The sequence below is a fragment of the Prinia subflava genome, chromosome Z, assembly GCF_021018805.1.
Source record: "Prinia subflava isolate CZ2003 ecotype Zambia chromosome Z, Cam_Psub_1.2, whole genome shotgun sequence".
Classification (NCBI taxonomy): Eukaryota; Metazoa; Chordata; class Aves; order Passeriformes; family Cisticolidae; genus Prinia; species Prinia subflava.
In genome coordinates, this window is record NC_086283.1 from 47,220,249 (window position 1) to 47,236,107 (window position 15,859).

Sequence of the window (15,859 nt, forward strand, 5' to 3'; positions counted from 1 at the left end):
ACCACGACACCCAGTTAAACTGCTTCATGTGTCAAGTAGTCTTACAATTTCCTTGTGAATGTTTTTAACAGGGCTCAACTGACCTGCAGAAATTGCACCTCATGCCTGGTAACTTGGTTACGAACATGAACCTTTACTCTGGATACCATTAGAGTTACTTGCCATGAATATAGTTACAATTAGTGATATCTTCTTGAAGAAACAAAAGGGATTATTTAGTGTTAAAATGGTCTCTGCAGAGTAAGCTTTATCAGGGAATAAATTTAGAATGGAATTGAACCAATGGTATATAAAACTAATACCTTGTTATTGCCTACAAAAACTATATAGTTCTAGTTCTTAGAGTAGTTATAGACTGCTTTTGGGAATGCTGTCTTTGTGCCTTTTTTTTTCTTTTCAGTTGTTCCTGGCAACATGTGTGTATTTTAAGGCTTAACAGCAGTGTCATCAGTTATCAAAACACATCCTTCTGCATGTAGTATTTTTCTGGTGAGGCTGATGTTAGCACATGTCAGATGTATAGACTTCTACTGGAAAGTGATTATAAATTGTTGCAATGAATAAATTAAAACATTAAAAACTTCATAGGTTTTGTGAGTGCTGTAAGATGGATGGATTAGTTTACCTGATCAGGTCTTCCATATCAGTTCAACAACTTCCATTGTGTGCACTTTTGAGATTTGGCTCCGATTTCCCAAAATTGGTGGTACTTAGAACAGTTGTTTATTGCATTAGCACTGTATAACTGCAAGAATATTCTTGCAATTGGAGCTCCCATTTCCCCATACATTTTGCTATTTCTAACATGCATCCTGAAAGAAAAGCATTTTTGGGTCAATTAAATCTTTGTTTGCAGCCTCAAGTTGTATTCCATTCTAGGCCTGTAATCTGCTTTTGGTTTCTGGAATCTCATTTATGCCACTGCTCAGCTGTATCAGGTGTCTGTTCCATGTGCATGTGTTAATGCTATACAACTAATTTGAAAGTAACAGTCACAGAAGCTCCATTCTTCTTCTAGGTTTTGCAGAAGACGTTGCTTTGGACTATGTGCATGCTTAAGTTATGAGTTTTCTAGTCCCAGTATTCCTTTTGTTATGGCAGGTGTTTGATGTGAAGTATGTTGTAAAAATGATCTTGCAATTCAAATTTTCTTTGTTCACAGTATACTGAATTTCTTTCCTTAAAAAATAGATTACTGAAATGCTTCCTGTGAATTTTTGTAAGCCTTTAAATAAAACTGGCAAGAATAAGGCCTTTTGAGGGCTAAAATTCCACTCACTTTTACTGTTGCTAAATTTCTACAAGCATGGGAAACAGATGGTTGAAGAAAAAGAAGCTATTTTTTGATTTCAAAATGGGTCCTTACAAAATTGAGACAGGAATTTCTTTACTTCGAGTAATTTTAGGTTCTTTTTCATGGATGTGCAAGCTCCATGAGACAATCTCAGATACTATTTTGTAGAATGATTAATCATCTTTCATGGCCTTAATTATCTTTCTTGGATATATAATGTGTAGGCTGTGGATCTCTTCCACGGTAAAAGTTTTGGGAACCGTAGGTCATGAACCTCTGTGAAGGGGAAGGCAGTAGCCAAAATTTGTAGGTACCTGTGGTCAAAAAGGAACAATGAAAGTCAGTGTGTCTGTAAAAACTGAAAAAGTTTTATTATTAAATGATACACACAGTGTGGAGGTTGGTGTAGATTAGTCCCTTATAGTATAAACACACGGTGGTATATCTTGGGTAGGGATGAGTGAAAGAGAATAGAGAGAGCCAGAGAATAAAGTGCAGAGAAAGAAAGTAAGATTGGCAGTCCTGACTCCGGTGTCACTGCAGCTGATAGAGTGTCCAGGGTCCTGGGGCACATGTGTGCCCGGGTTTGATGTGGGTACCTTTATACAGTTAAGGTTTCCATGCCGTGGAGCTAATTTGCTTGTTTACTATGCAAATGAGTTACTGTCAGCAGTTCATTCTAGAGCTTTCTGGAAATGGGTCAGAGGACTTTGGGGGTCTCTGGAGGTCTTGATCCCTCCATACCGGATTGACCTTAGGTTGATAGTCCATGCCTGCTTCTTGACCTCATTCCTTTGCTTATGCTGTACTGTAGGAGCCAGAACATAAACCTTTGTTCAAGAAGAGTTCTGGCTTATGTCTGTGTGGCCACCTTTTCTTGCCACATCCCATTCCTTCTCATGGCAGTTCTTAACAAATCTTGGTTGACTCCACTGCTGTCTTCCATTGGTGTTTGAGACATATACATCTTCTAGGCTTCTGTAACCCACTGATTACCATTACTACTTTGCTTATTCCAATTTTACTTGTTGGCTTCTTTTCTTTTAGGAGCTGTAGCTCTGAAGAATCTGGAAATAAAAGAAAATGCACTGGTAAGCTAGTGAAAATAACAATAATACTTGCAAAAATGATTCCTGAATTATGTTTTGGGTTTAATGTGCACTTTTTAGTTCCTATTTTACGATACGCTTTCTTTTAAGTGGAAGCTTACTGATTTGCTTTCTCTGCACCTGATTATCTGATTAATTTGAGATTGAATTTGAAGGGGAAAGTTTATGCATTTTTTTCCCCTAAGAGAATTCTCAGCAATTGTTAGAAGAATGTGTTTAGGTCAAAAACAATACTGGAGGGCCTTTTTTTTTTATTTCTATAGCTCATGAAGCCAGGACTTTGTTTTTTGGGAATGTATTTAGTCTAACATGGCATAACAGTCTAAATTGGTAACCAAATGCTTGCTTATTCATTATACTGATTTTTTTTCTTCTGTGTTTGACAGGTAAGTTGGTTAAGGTTATCACGATACCTTTTCCTGCATTGGAACATTTCACAAGTTGCTGAATTGAGTGTAAATTTTCTAAACCTCTTTCTTTCAGAGTCATTTGGATGTGCCATTTAAAGTTAAAGCAGGACACATTGGTAAGTTGCATTTTATCTTGTACACATGAAGGAGTTTCTAAACATACTGTCTTTCCTTGCAAGTGACTTTAGGCATCCTAAGCAAGTAATTTCCATGTGTTCATTGATTTCTATACTTTGTACACTCTGAAGTCTGTCTCTTCTGAAAAAAAAACTTTTTGAAGAAGCTCCTTTCGATAAAGTGTGGAGTCTTGTTTAATCACCTTAATATTAATGAGAGAATAGCCTAATGCATCCAGTCCTGAGCAATTGGGCAGGACTGGATCTCATTCCTTGTCTTAATAAGACTCCACAACTGATTTTTACCTTTCACTTGCCTTTTCATCTCCTTCCTTCCTTGTTTTTGCTAAAATAAAAAGTTTTCTCATTGCTAGTTGATGGTCTTGCAAAAGTTAACTGTTTCTTAAAGTAAACTAAATCTAAAGCCATTATGCTTCCTTTAATTTGACCCTGGAGTAATGTATTTTCAGTGACTGATTTAATATTTTACTAAAATTCGCACTTGGGTGTAGAATGAGAGACACTGTAACATCGTGATCCCTGTGTTCACAAAACCTAGTATTTAGCTGACTTATAAAGTATGAGCTGTCCATGTGTTTTTCTTGTTTCTGAGAATGCTGCAGAAGATTTTCAAGGAGGGAGACATTGCTGTTAAGGAGGAATGTAATTCAAGGAAATAAAGAAAGATTGCAGACTTGATAGTTCTGCTTGTGGAAGAACTTCTCATGTTGTTTGTGTATTGTGTAAGAAAATACAACCCAATTGAGGCATCTTTAGCCTCAGGTGCACTGGGGTGTTTTCTGTGCAGTATAATAATCGTTAAGAGATTTTGTGTTTAATATCAATTATCTTTGCATTTCTTTTCCTGTCAACTGTTTAACTGTATACTTCAACCTTTTTCTTTTGTGTTTGTAGGTCAACTTAACCTACAGATTCCATGGCAAAACCTTTATACTCAACCTGTTGAGGCAGTCCTTGATGGAGTTTATTTGCTTATTGTGCCCACAGCCAGTAAGTTAATGTATAGGAAGAAGTGATTGTAGGTTGGTGGAATTTCAGAATTATCTGGAATGGGTTCATACTGTTTTAATGAGCTTTATTCCTTGTATATACTTTTAAATAATGCTGTGGAAGTCTTTCAGTAACTTACATTCTGTCACCTATTTTTTTTACACCATTTTTTTGGTGTAACTGTTACAAAAATGTAGGAAGTACAGCTTTTGAAACGGTATCTTTAAAAAATAGGTAAGGGTTTTTGGAATTAAAATTTTTTACATTATGTGTTTAGGCATAAAATATGATGCTGAAAAGGAAGCCAGGCAGTTCTTGGAAGCAAGGCAAAGGGAATTGCAGAGAATAGAAGAAGCAAAGCAGAAGATAGCTGACCAAGGTAAGAGTGGGAAAAGCTGATGAAAGTGATGCTGCTTCTTTCTTTACTTTAATCCAGAAAGATGCAGACTTTGTCAAAGTGTTCTAGATTCTTGTTTTTCCCATGTTACTTAAAAACCTATTAGTTATGGTTTTTTAGATATAATTGCCATCAGTATTGCAGAACCAGCATTCTGAAAAGAAAAAGGTTTGAGCATTGATGGGATCTGATATAAATTGGGCTTTTGAAATTTTTGTTTTGTATATGTTGCCTGACATTTTCTTTCCTCTTTTCATAAGAAACAGTATGTTTCCAGTATCAAAGCATTTTTACCAATACAGCTCTTCAGAGGTTTGCTTCAGTCTCTTCTTTGATACATGAGAATTGTTATTTTTAAATTCAACTTCTGGTACTTCCAATAGATATGGTTTGCTCATCTTGAGTATCAGTGTGTTCTGGTCATACCTGATCCTTCACTCAGCAGGTGGTAAAGCTAGGAAACCTCTTAGTCTGAGAATATAAATGTTGTACAGAGCAAACATGTTTTTATACAACTGCAGTACAATGTAATAGAAAATTCAAACTCTTATCATGCTAAATTTAATATGTTATCATTTGTCTAATTTTAAAAAATACTGAAATGTAAACAAAATATTGATTTGTTTTCCTTTAATACAGATAAAGTAAAAGAAGAGAAACAAGACACTTTTGTAGAAAAGCTAGTTACTCAGGTGATCAAAAATCTTCAGCTGAAAATTTCCAACATCCATATTCGCTATGAAGATGATGTAAGTACTTTTGCATACTTTTGTATCTTAGCATAAGGAGTTGTGCACTGTAGCATGAAATTGGGAACCTGTCTGATTTCTTCTAGTTGCTTCTCATGCTGAGAGAATACTAGTAAAGTTGTGGAATTTTCTTAGTCTTATTTAAAAACACAAACAAACTGAAAAGTAGCTTGGACCAAAACATAAGCATAAATTCTTAGCCAAATGTACACTTACAGAGTGTGAAATAATTATTTTTTTGTTCTATGTTTTGTTAGATCACAAATCGTGAGAACCCCTTGTCATTTGGGATTTCACTTCAAAATTTAAGTTTGCAGGTAATTTTATTTCTCACTTTTTGACTGAAAAACATGTTAATATATACCAATAGGTGCAGTTGTGCTTTTGTATGTTGTGCTTTCTGGTAACATACTGTCTAATGGAAAGTACACCTATAATCATCAGCAATGCACTGTGGTAACTACTTGGTTTATCAAATTCAGCAGAAGTACTGCTGTGGGTGTGCCATTGAAGATAAAATGCTAGCATTAAAGTAGATCTTTAAGAGGGAATTCTTATTCTTTTGCCTGCTGCACTTTGTGGTTTTCAATACTCTTTGCTGTTCAGACTGGATTTGGGCTGTTCATTCTGAATATTTTGCTGAAACTGACTTGAGCTCCAGGCAGGAAGCTACTACCTGATGACAGGGAACATTGAGAAAGGAAAAAAAAAAGGAAAAAGAAAAAAAAGTTACTTCTTTTTTTCATCTGGAGCTAATTTTTTTTTCTTTTTTGATCTGCAAACTGCACTTGAAGGTGCTAAGAATAGCAATTGCCAATGGTATGAAATTTTTTTCTGGAAGACTGTGTAATAGGAGCAGTACACTGATTGTGCTGAGTTGCTCTGATTCAGTAGTTTTTGCTGTGTAACTGCTAGTCTTAAAGAAAATGTGTCTTAGGTAAATGTTACTTTCTTGAATGAAATGGTGGTTTTGTGACTGCTTGTTCCTAGCACATTAAAGGTTTGTATTTAGGCTCAAACTAAAAATAATTGCTTCCAGGATTATAAAATAATTCAATCCCCTGTTTATCTGTTCAAAGAGCCTGCCTGAAAATACTACTGGCATAAAGGAAAACAGTTTGCAATACTGAAAACAGAATCTTACAGTATCTTTAGTTCTTGTGTGTAGCCTATCAGTGTACATACATGTGCATATTTTTGGGAGGAAGTAGCCTTTTCAAGTTTTAAAGTAATGGATTAATCATCTTAAATCAGAAGATCGTATCCCATTATTTTCCATGGCATTTAATTATGATTATGCTACTTCCTTTTTTTGTAGTTTGTTTCAGTTATAACATGGTGGTGAATTATAGATATTGGAGTATTTTTGTATAATTCTCATTGCAGACCTCAGATAAGAATTGGAATCCATGTTTACATGATGAGACTGCCAAGTTGTTCCACAAGGTACAGTATAAACTGTATGTTAAAGAAAGAATTGCTAGTGAAACAAGCTGCATTAGAGTTTCTTCCACAGAAACTAAGTTCAAGAAAACGTGTAGCTGTATAGGCTTTATAGCAAAAGTAACATTCTGAATATTTTTATTCATCCAGACTTTGTGAAATCCAAATGATTAGTCTCAGATTTGTAGGTACTAATATGTATGTTCTGTTGTATTTTCAGCTTGTCCGACTGGATAACCTTTGTGCTTATTGGAATGTGAAATCAGAGATGTTCTACCATGGTGGTTGTGATGAATCATTGGTAAGTAAAGCACGAGATAGTGTATCTAGCCTTCTAGTTGAAACTGGGAAGCAGAGAACATGCTTTGCATTCAGGCCTGCATCTTTTTATGTCAATGTCCTGGAGGAATTGTTTGTAACTAAAAGCATTTTCAGGAAAAAATAGTATATGTTAAGGCTTTTATGCGATGGAAGTGTAACACTCATCTGAGAAAGTTAAAAAAACCGGTCTTCTGCTAGTAACAGAATTTAGACAAATGATAATCATCTTAGCACTCTTCAGTGATTTTTAATAGCTAAAGGTAGACATATCGTTCTGTTTAAAACATAGATGATTATTTTGAGTTTTACTTTGGGTCAGAGGGATTATCTGAGAACTGCTTAAAAATGCTAAAATTTTGTACTTTAAAAACTTCTTTTCAACTCCATTGTCTGTGTAGGTTAACTTAAAACAGGGAGTTGCCACCCACAACATGATTCCAGATGGTTATGATTTTGGTAAGTATTATTTAATTGTAATATGCATTCATAATTCTAGTTTTTAGTGCATCTCAGAGGTTGTCACTTTGGCTGTTACTCAGAAATCTTACTAAGGAGTGCAGTTTAAGCCTAGAAGAGTAGCTGTCTTTCTGACAGTGAATACTGTATTGTATAGGTAGCCTTAAAAAAGCCTTGATGGAAGTGAGTCTTGAGCCATGTATCACTCTACTGGAATGTCATACATAGATCCTCATTCTTAACATCCATTGATTAATTACTTTATATAAGAAGTTTAGCAAAAACATATACACTGTGTAAATTTTGTGAATTCAGATTAATTTGAGTATGTTCTTGTGGTCATGTGCTTTATGCAAAGTATCTTTTTTCATGAGATGTGGAAATAAGTAATCACATAACTTTGAAATAACTTTGAAATAATTAACTTTTTTTTTAGTGGGAATATTGCAAGTTATATTGCTTTGAGTATTGCTTGCTTAAGTCTGAAAGTCACATTGGCTTTGTTCAAACGTGGTGGTAGTTTGCTTTCCATTGTACGGAAAATACATGGTTTGTGTGTATCGTGTGCGTCTGCGTGATTGTTTAGAGACTGTTCAGAAATCTGAAGGGCCTTGGAAGTGGCTTGTTCTCCAGCAAGACAATCCTCAGTTCACTATAGCCAGGGTTAAAAAAGGCATTGTCAGTTTTATGCTGCTTTCCCCTAAAAGAGTCTCTATGTTGACTGACAGACAAGTCACAGTAATTTCTTCTGATTTCTTGCCCATCTTTGTTAGTTGGCTTTTTTTCTCTTTGTGAGAAAACAAGTGTTAAACATTATAGGTTGTTTAAGTTTTTATTTAGTAAGTTCAAAATAGGTGTATGTAAAGCTTAGAATTCAAGATTTACACTCTCTAAATTCAGCATTACCATCAGAGATGCTGACCATGCTGGTGTTCCGTGCTAGATGAAAATTTAGTCCTGTTTAGGGCAAGTCTTTAGATTAAAACTTTGATAGGAAGGTGATAAACATGAAGTCTAAATTTGTCATTTCATGTAAATGCAAGCATTATAGTTATGTATAAGAACCATAAAAAAGTGAAGTTTAGGAAGCTAAATACAGGGACAAAATTAATTTAAATGCTACCGTATAGAGGTGTAGCTAAAAGTTTCATGGTTTCTTCATGCAAAAAATGCATGTTTCCACTTGTATGAACCTTTCAGAGAATTTGGAATATTTGCTTTGTGGGTAATACTATCAGTATTTTTGCTGAGATGAAAGAAATCATTTGATAAAAATCTGATTTACATGAACTCAAGTAATATAAGAATTCTTACTGTTGGCTCAGCTACTGAAACAGATGAAAAAATTGAATTGAACATGGCTTCAAATGCCTGATATTGCCAAACTATGAAACGGATAAAATATTTCTGCTCTGTATGTTTTTTCTTGTGATGTGCCTTGCTTTTATGTGGAATGCATATTGATTTTGTTCCATGTGTACTTGGGCTTGAAATTAGAAATATGGAATGTTTGGTTTTAACAATTATTGTGAGTATAATTTATCAAAGAGAAAAGCATTTGTAACAACAAGAAGAAAATCTTATGGAATAGGAGCTCCTATAGTGAAATAAATGCTATATTTCAAAGTGTCTTATACTATAAATGTATCATAGCCAAAAAAGATTATGTTTGTTACGAATGTAAGCTATTTATTGAAATATCTGTATGTAATTCAGCATACAGGAAGGTTTGTGGTGGTGGTCTGCAAAAATTTGTTTGATAAATGTTGCCAGTGTGAAACTGAAAATTGAGTATAGATTGTATTCTATTTTAAGCTGTATTGGTGCAGTTCATGTTTTTCAAGGTGAATATTGTAAAACCAATGACCTGGCATAATTTAAGATAAGTATATGTATAATTTATTAGTCTTCAATAATTTAATCGCACTTTTTATATTAACTTGTGTTTTTCAGTATTCCGCCCAATTTCAGCTAAAGCCAAACTCCTTATGAATCCTCGATCTGATGTTGACTTCTCATCACCGAAAATAGATTTAGATGTAAACTTACAGGATATAACTGTGGAATTCAATAAGCCACAGGTACCAACTATTTTTCTTAAGTTATATGTAATGTAGTAAAAAAGTTAACTTGCAAGAATAAGTCAGGCAGTGTGAAATTTTATAGAGTACATATAGAATCTGTTAACTTAGTCCTGTTTTCCTTTGTAACTCTCTTCAAAGAGAAGCTTGATACCTGTTGTTCTCAGAAAGATAATAATGCTTGGTTTGAATTTGTTTGCCTAGTACTTCAGTGTTATGGAGCTTCTTGAGTCTATTGATATGATGACTCGGAATCTGCCATATAGGAAGTACAGACCTGATGTTCCAGTGCACAGCAATGCCAAGACATGGTAAGCAACCTTAGACTTTGAAAATAAGTTGCTAGTTATTAACTTAGTTATTTTTTCTTAAGCTAGTATTGTAAGAAGTTGATGAGGACCTCAAACCAAAGCTGAGGACACAGTATTTGAAAACCTGTGATTGTGGTCTTAAAGACCATTATTAGGAACTTAAGTCTGATATATATGTTAGGTAGTATTACAAGAACAAAGTTATTATCTAAAAATAGGCAAACCTTTCTAAACACATGACAAGGATTTGATTTCTTTTCAGAAGACTCCTTACAAATACATTTTTATTATTCTCACACATGCATGCATAGATTTGTGGGTACTTTTCATACATAGCTATCTTTGAATTTTAGGAACCGGCAATCTGTCAACTTTGTGTGGAGAAAAAGAGTAAAATTCCTAGGTTTCTCAGCTGATCAGAAGTGCAATATTAGTCAGGGGATTTCACTCTTGGCAACCTGAAGTTGTATTTGGTCGGTCTGCAAGGCCTTAAGAGTCTTCTCAATATACCAGAAGAGGGATAAACTATACATTGGTCTTTGCTTTTAGGTGGAAATATGTTATTTATGGCATTCTTGAAGTAAATGTTCAACCTAAGCTCCAAATGTGGTCATGGGAACATATTTCACATCATAGGAAGCAAGTGAAGAACTATAAAGAGATGTATAAAACAAAGATAACATCAAAAAAACCTAAGGAAGAAATCTTAAAATCGTTGGAGGTTAGTAGTTTTCTGTTGAAAGCCTAAATATTGTTCATCTTGATACTTGTTCAAACTTAAATGTCAAAATATTCCTAAATTAGTTCTAAGTTAAAATAAAATTTTCAGTGGCCATACTTGGAACTTTGTCACTACATTTCTCTGTGGGTACCTGAGATAATTCTTTAAATTAGAAACTGCAAGAAAGAACAGTTTAAACTGACGTGCTTTTCCAGGTTTAAGTTTTCAGATTGAGGGAATTAACTTGGATGCATAAATTGAATTGCTTGCTGTTGTTTCCTGTAAAACTGAGCTATGGAATGTAACAATTGCCAAATTGTCAAAAATAATTTCTCATCTCTCTTGCAGGAATTTGAAAAGGACTTGGATATTTTTAACATCACTCTAGCAAGGCAACAAGCAGAAGTTGAGGTGAAAATGCATCATTTAAATGAGTCTATGAATTATGGAATCATGAGATTTGTAGAGATTTTTAGGGAGACATCTTTTAGCTGTGGTATTGAATTGTGTATCATACAATTTTTCAGGTTTCCTTGTTCATGTTTTTTTATTATAAGGCATAGTTAGTTTTTCAGCTTGTAATTAAACAAAAATTAAGTAACTCCATATACTCCTTATTGAAGATCTGGGCTAAATCCCTTTACTTCTGATGGGAAGGCTCTACTGTGCAAAATGTGGCCAAAGGATGACCAAAGCCAAATTGAGAAGAATTATACCTAAAGATGTCAGGAGGAGGATCCCTCCCTCTACCCCACAACAGCCTAGACTATTAATTTATTCCTTTTTACTACCTTAAACTGAGTCATCACCTCTAGTGTGTCTACTCTTTGCAAAGAGATACAATGTTTCTATTTGTAAATGTTACTCAGAGCAAATGCAGAATACATGTAAGTACATGAGTAGAATTAGGCAAGATAATGTGACTTGAGTAGTTACATTTAATTTGTTAGCCTTGGTTTTCCTAGGTTGATGCACTGCATAGTTTTACATACAGTGTCTGAGCATCTTTCTAGGACACTGAAGTGAAATATTTACAGTTTTTTTGAAATCTGTGATCTTTCTCCATTAATAGTCAAGGGACCTAATTAGGTAAGCAGAAAAAGAAGTTTGCAATCTGAAAGAATGCAGTAATTAATAATTAAACTTTATAAATATAAAGTTACTGCTTATGGCAGTGCTTGAAAGCCGATTGAGGTTTTTTGTTTTGGTTTGGTTTTTTTTGTATGTGAAGTATATTAAATATAGCATAAATGCAATTGCTCCAGTCACAGATACTGTGCTTCTAACCCAAAACTCTGAAGAGGAATCTATAAATGTGATTTTGCCTTCTATTTGTCTCTATGTACATCCTCATTTGGATGTTTGTGTTACCATTACGTAGACTTTAACAGAACCAGAAGAAACATTCATGACTATTCCCCTTCAGTTTGTCCAAACTGGAGTGCTTTTCAAGGCATGGGGGAAGGTTTGGTTTTGGTTTAGTTCTCATTTGATTTTGGAATAGTCTTATCTTGTAGTGTGTCGTTTTATCTTTTTCCTCCAACTTTTTGCAAGTTGATGGAAATCCTGAAATATTTCCTATCTAGTTTTATTCTTCCTTTCCCTGGTATGATTATGCTGCTTACAAAAAGGTATGTCATATTGCATTCCTGACTATCTTCAAATCTGTGTTTTAAGATACATTTCTGTAACATTTAGAAGGTATGTTGCAAAAAAATGAATTTTCAATTGTTTGGGCTTTAAGTCTTGTGTTCAAAAAGTGTTAGAAGTGCATCTTGAAAGATGTGCTATCTGATTATCTGAATATATTTTGAAGTATTAGAAATCAGGTTACATTGATTCTAAGTTGTATTCTGTCAGGACCCGTCTGTTTTACTGTTATCAGGTATTATATAAATCATATAAAAAGTATTCAAAGGACTTAGAAGAGACAAATCTACTAGTAGTTTAGTATCCTGACAGTTAGCCTTAAGTCTGCCATGTATTTAAGGAGCACCCCATTATATGTGGGCTGGGTAAAGCCAGGCAAATGATTCTGCTGTTTGTGAAGTTTTTCTGTTTCTTATAAACATACCCAAGAGTTGAATTTCAAAGGCTTACTTTTATCTAGATCTTGAAATCAAGCTCCTCAGAAATCACATTTGTGATCACAGTGCTGATTTTCAGGCAACTTTGCAGCCAGAATTTTATATTCCAAACCTCAGATCACTTCTGCTTCTTTTTCACGAAGATACCAAATAGTAGCTTCAGTGAGCTAAGCATCAAGTCTCTCTGTCAGCTTTAGAAATGTTTCCTTTCAACCCAGGGCAGACTTTTATAAGTTAGAACACAGGATAGAGTCATGGAGTCATTTAGGTTGGAAAAGACCTGGAAGATCAGCAAGTTGAACTATTAACAGAAAACTGCTAGGTCTACCACTGAACCATGTTCCAGAGCACCATGTCTATGTTTCTTTTAAATACATCCAGGGATGGTGACTCAAACACATCCCTGGGCAGCTTTTTCCTTTGCTTGGCAACCCTTTCAGTGAAGAAACTTTTCCTAATAGTCAATATAAATACCTTCCCTGGTGCAACTTTAGGCTGTTTCTGCATGTTCTGTTGCTTGTTACTTGAGAGAAGAGACTGACCTACCTGGCTACACCCACCTTTCAGCTAGTTCTCTCTTTTAGTCAAAATAGTTGACCTTGCTGATTGAGCTTTAAGTCTATGACTGCTTTGATTACTAAACGGTTGCAAATGGAGGACAGGAAAAGTTCAAGAAGATTCTTTGACAAATTTTTGTGGTTCCTAGACTGCATAGATTTTTTTCTTCATCTTTGCAGAAGTGGCTTCTGTCTGCAGTCTTTCTTACCCTGGGCTCTGGTGCCTGCTTCTGCCTCAGACTTGTTAAGAGTCACAGCTTTAAACATCACTTATTCTCTATGGCAATTGTCCTCCAACACCAACCCCTCAGTATCCCAGAAAACTGTAATTTCACGGACTTAACCTCCTTTTATGTAAGACTAGTAAATTTCTTCTTCGGGTCATTCATTTTGTAACATCTGCTTGATGACGTGGTAACCTTTTTAAAGGGGACTTTTGAGGACTTCGTTCAAACTTTCTGAAACCTTGTGTTGTTAAGGTGACATTCTGCATCACATCTCTGAGGCACATCAATAGTGTAAATCCAGAAGCCCTTATGTTTTCGTGGTGAGTCCTGCCTTCCTTTGGCCAGTAGGTAGTGGCCCTACAGAGTACTGATTTATAGTCAGCTGTTTTTCCTAATTGTGTTGCAGAGATCTTCAGGCTTTGAATTTTGAGAAGGGATCCCTGTCTCACCTTCACTAGAGTATCTTTAAATTTAGGGCTTATCTGCAACTTTTTGTATATTTTTGGATTGTATTAGTCATGAAGAAACTAGTTTATGTGGATGACTACAGTTCTGAGAACAAATTTGTCTCTTGGGTCACTTGATGTTTGTTTGCCATCCGTATGACAAACTTTTACTGGTCAGTTTTGGAGGTAGTCTACACCTTCTGTGAAGACCCAGTATTGGAATCATCACTAGCATCAGACAGGGCATCCCCTCATTGTGGAAGTGATGAATGTGGGAGAAGGGAGGAATTCCTTACTCTTCTAACTGTATGTATCACATCCAGGAATAGTTAGAGTAAATACTCTATTATGAGAGTAAATACTTTTTTAATTGCTTTGGGTATCCATCTTGAAATGAAAACTATAGGGCTGATGTAAAATTTGGCCTGTGATGGATATTTAATTGCTTACCTGTGTATTTTAAATGATTCTTTAGAAAGCCATTGCGTATAATGTTGAGGGGTTTTTATGGTGAAAGCTGGAGAGCAAATCTGCTATGTAAGAAATGTTTATTGACCTTTTACATACTCTGTTCTTTTGTAAATATGCAAAAAAAAAGTTCTTTGTTGTTATGCAAAATAAAATTAGTCTAATAATGCACTTTGGACTTGAAAAAGGGAACAAGGGAAACTTGAACAAGGGAAACTAAAAAACAACATTTTGCCTTTTTAATGGTTGTCTAATGATGTTCTGATATGCTAGAGCTGCCCTGGGTCTAGATTTTTCTTAGGAAAATAAATAAAAAAGCATAAAAAAACCTTACCTGAATATTTTTTAAATTTAAGGCAACTAAGGCTGGATTGAAAATCTACAGGCCAGGAGTAAAACAAGATGATGAAAATTCTGGTGGCTGGTTTAGCTGGATATGGAGCTGGAGAGGTGAAAAAAAGGATGAAAAAACCAAAGAAATCAAGGGTTCAAGTATGATCATATATTGATATTCTTTTCATTACTAGGAATCTATTAGAGTCCTAAGTCCCTAGCAGTGGAACTTTGTTATCAAATTATTACTGTTTACATTTTCTCTTAGCCTTTTCTTTTGCTGATGTAATTGTTAATAGCATGTACCAGAGGTTATATAATTGTACAACTCCTTCCATAGTTCCTTCTGAACTGCATTCAATGCAGTAGAAATAATTGGAATGTAAACTATTTTACTTGCATTCATTTTAAAATTTGTTGATTTCATGCCCTGTATGTTTGCTTTATGAGGCACCTAGTAAAGGTTATGGAACATAGAAAGTAAATCAAAAAGGCTACTTCTGTTGCTAGCAAGCTAGAATAGGTAAAATAGGCAAAATAGAATAGGTAAGGAAAAATTATAAGAGCATTTTAAAGCATGCTTTAGGTTTGTGAGACTTGGCTTTAAACCCCAGGGTATTTTCTTCTACTAATTCAAGACAGTACTATTGACAGTATATCCTGTATATTACAGAGTTACCAAGCACAGGAAAGTGTACAACAGTATTTGCATTTTTCAGATGCCTGTACTGAATTTAACTAACCTCTTGTAATGTGATAGGTCTTGAAGAACTGATGACACAGGAAGAGAAGTCTAAACTTTATGCAGCAATTGGATATAGTGAAACAGCTGTGGATCCAACCCTTCCAAAATCAGTAAGTCGTAGCTGACTATATGATAACAAACAGTTGATAGCTTTATCTACTGATAAAAATCTATCAAGGTGATAGGAAATCACTTTTAAATTACTTGAAGTGCTGTCTCTATATTTGAATGCTGTTCTGATACCTTTTAATGAAGTTACTGCATGTGTAACAGAGCATCCTTAGATGCAGTTTCAGTATAGTGATTATAAAGCTTACTTTTGGATATTCTGAAATAATAAAGAAGAAAATTTGCTTGCTCTAACAAGAATAAGATCATAGATGTAGTGTATTGTGGTTTAAATATTGAAGTATATTCAAAATATTCAAAAGCATTTTAAGAAAATGCACTAGGGAATCATAATGAAGGATCAGGAAGTGTACTGGAATTTGAAATGTGAGTGGTAGTAGATGAGGTAGAATAAATGATTATATAAAGAAAGAGATGATTCAAGGATTGTAGCAGGAAAGAGCAACAT

At 34.7% G+C, this 15,859-nt stretch overlaps 1 protein-coding gene across 3 annotated transcripts in view; it reads left to right on the forward strand.

Annotated features, from left to right (window-relative positions):
• VPS13A (vacuolar protein sorting 13 homolog A) overlaps positions 1–15,859 on the forward strand; it is a 111,677-nt gene that overhangs the window by 7,445 nt on the left and 88,373 nt on the right. For all 3 annotated transcript variants that reach the window (XM_063421771.1, XM_063421772.1, XM_063421773.1), the window contains exons 2-16: positions 2,342–2,385; positions 2,887–2,929; positions 3,845–3,940; positions 4,218–4,319; positions 4,977–5,086; positions 5,344–5,403; positions 6,473–6,532; positions 6,750–6,830; positions 7,249–7,306; positions 9,260–9,387; positions 9,592–9,698; positions 10,248–10,419; positions 10,768–10,830; positions 14,561–14,696; positions 15,298–15,392. In XM_063421771.1, the coding sequence (XP_063277841.1) occupies positions 2,342–2,385; positions 2,887–2,929; positions 3,845–3,940; positions 4,218–4,319; positions 4,977–5,086; positions 5,344–5,403; positions 6,473–6,532; positions 6,750–6,830; positions 7,249–7,306; positions 9,260–9,387; positions 9,592–9,698; positions 10,248–10,419; positions 10,768–10,830; positions 14,561–14,696; positions 15,298–15,392 (1,355 nt within the window). The remainder of the gene's footprint in view (positions 1–2,341; positions 2,386–2,886; positions 2,930–3,844; positions 3,941–4,217; positions 4,320–4,976; positions 5,087–5,343; positions 5,404–6,472; positions 6,533–6,749; positions 6,831–7,248; positions 7,307–9,259; positions 9,388–9,591; positions 9,699–10,247; positions 10,420–10,767; positions 10,831–14,560; positions 14,697–15,297; positions 15,393–15,859) is intronic.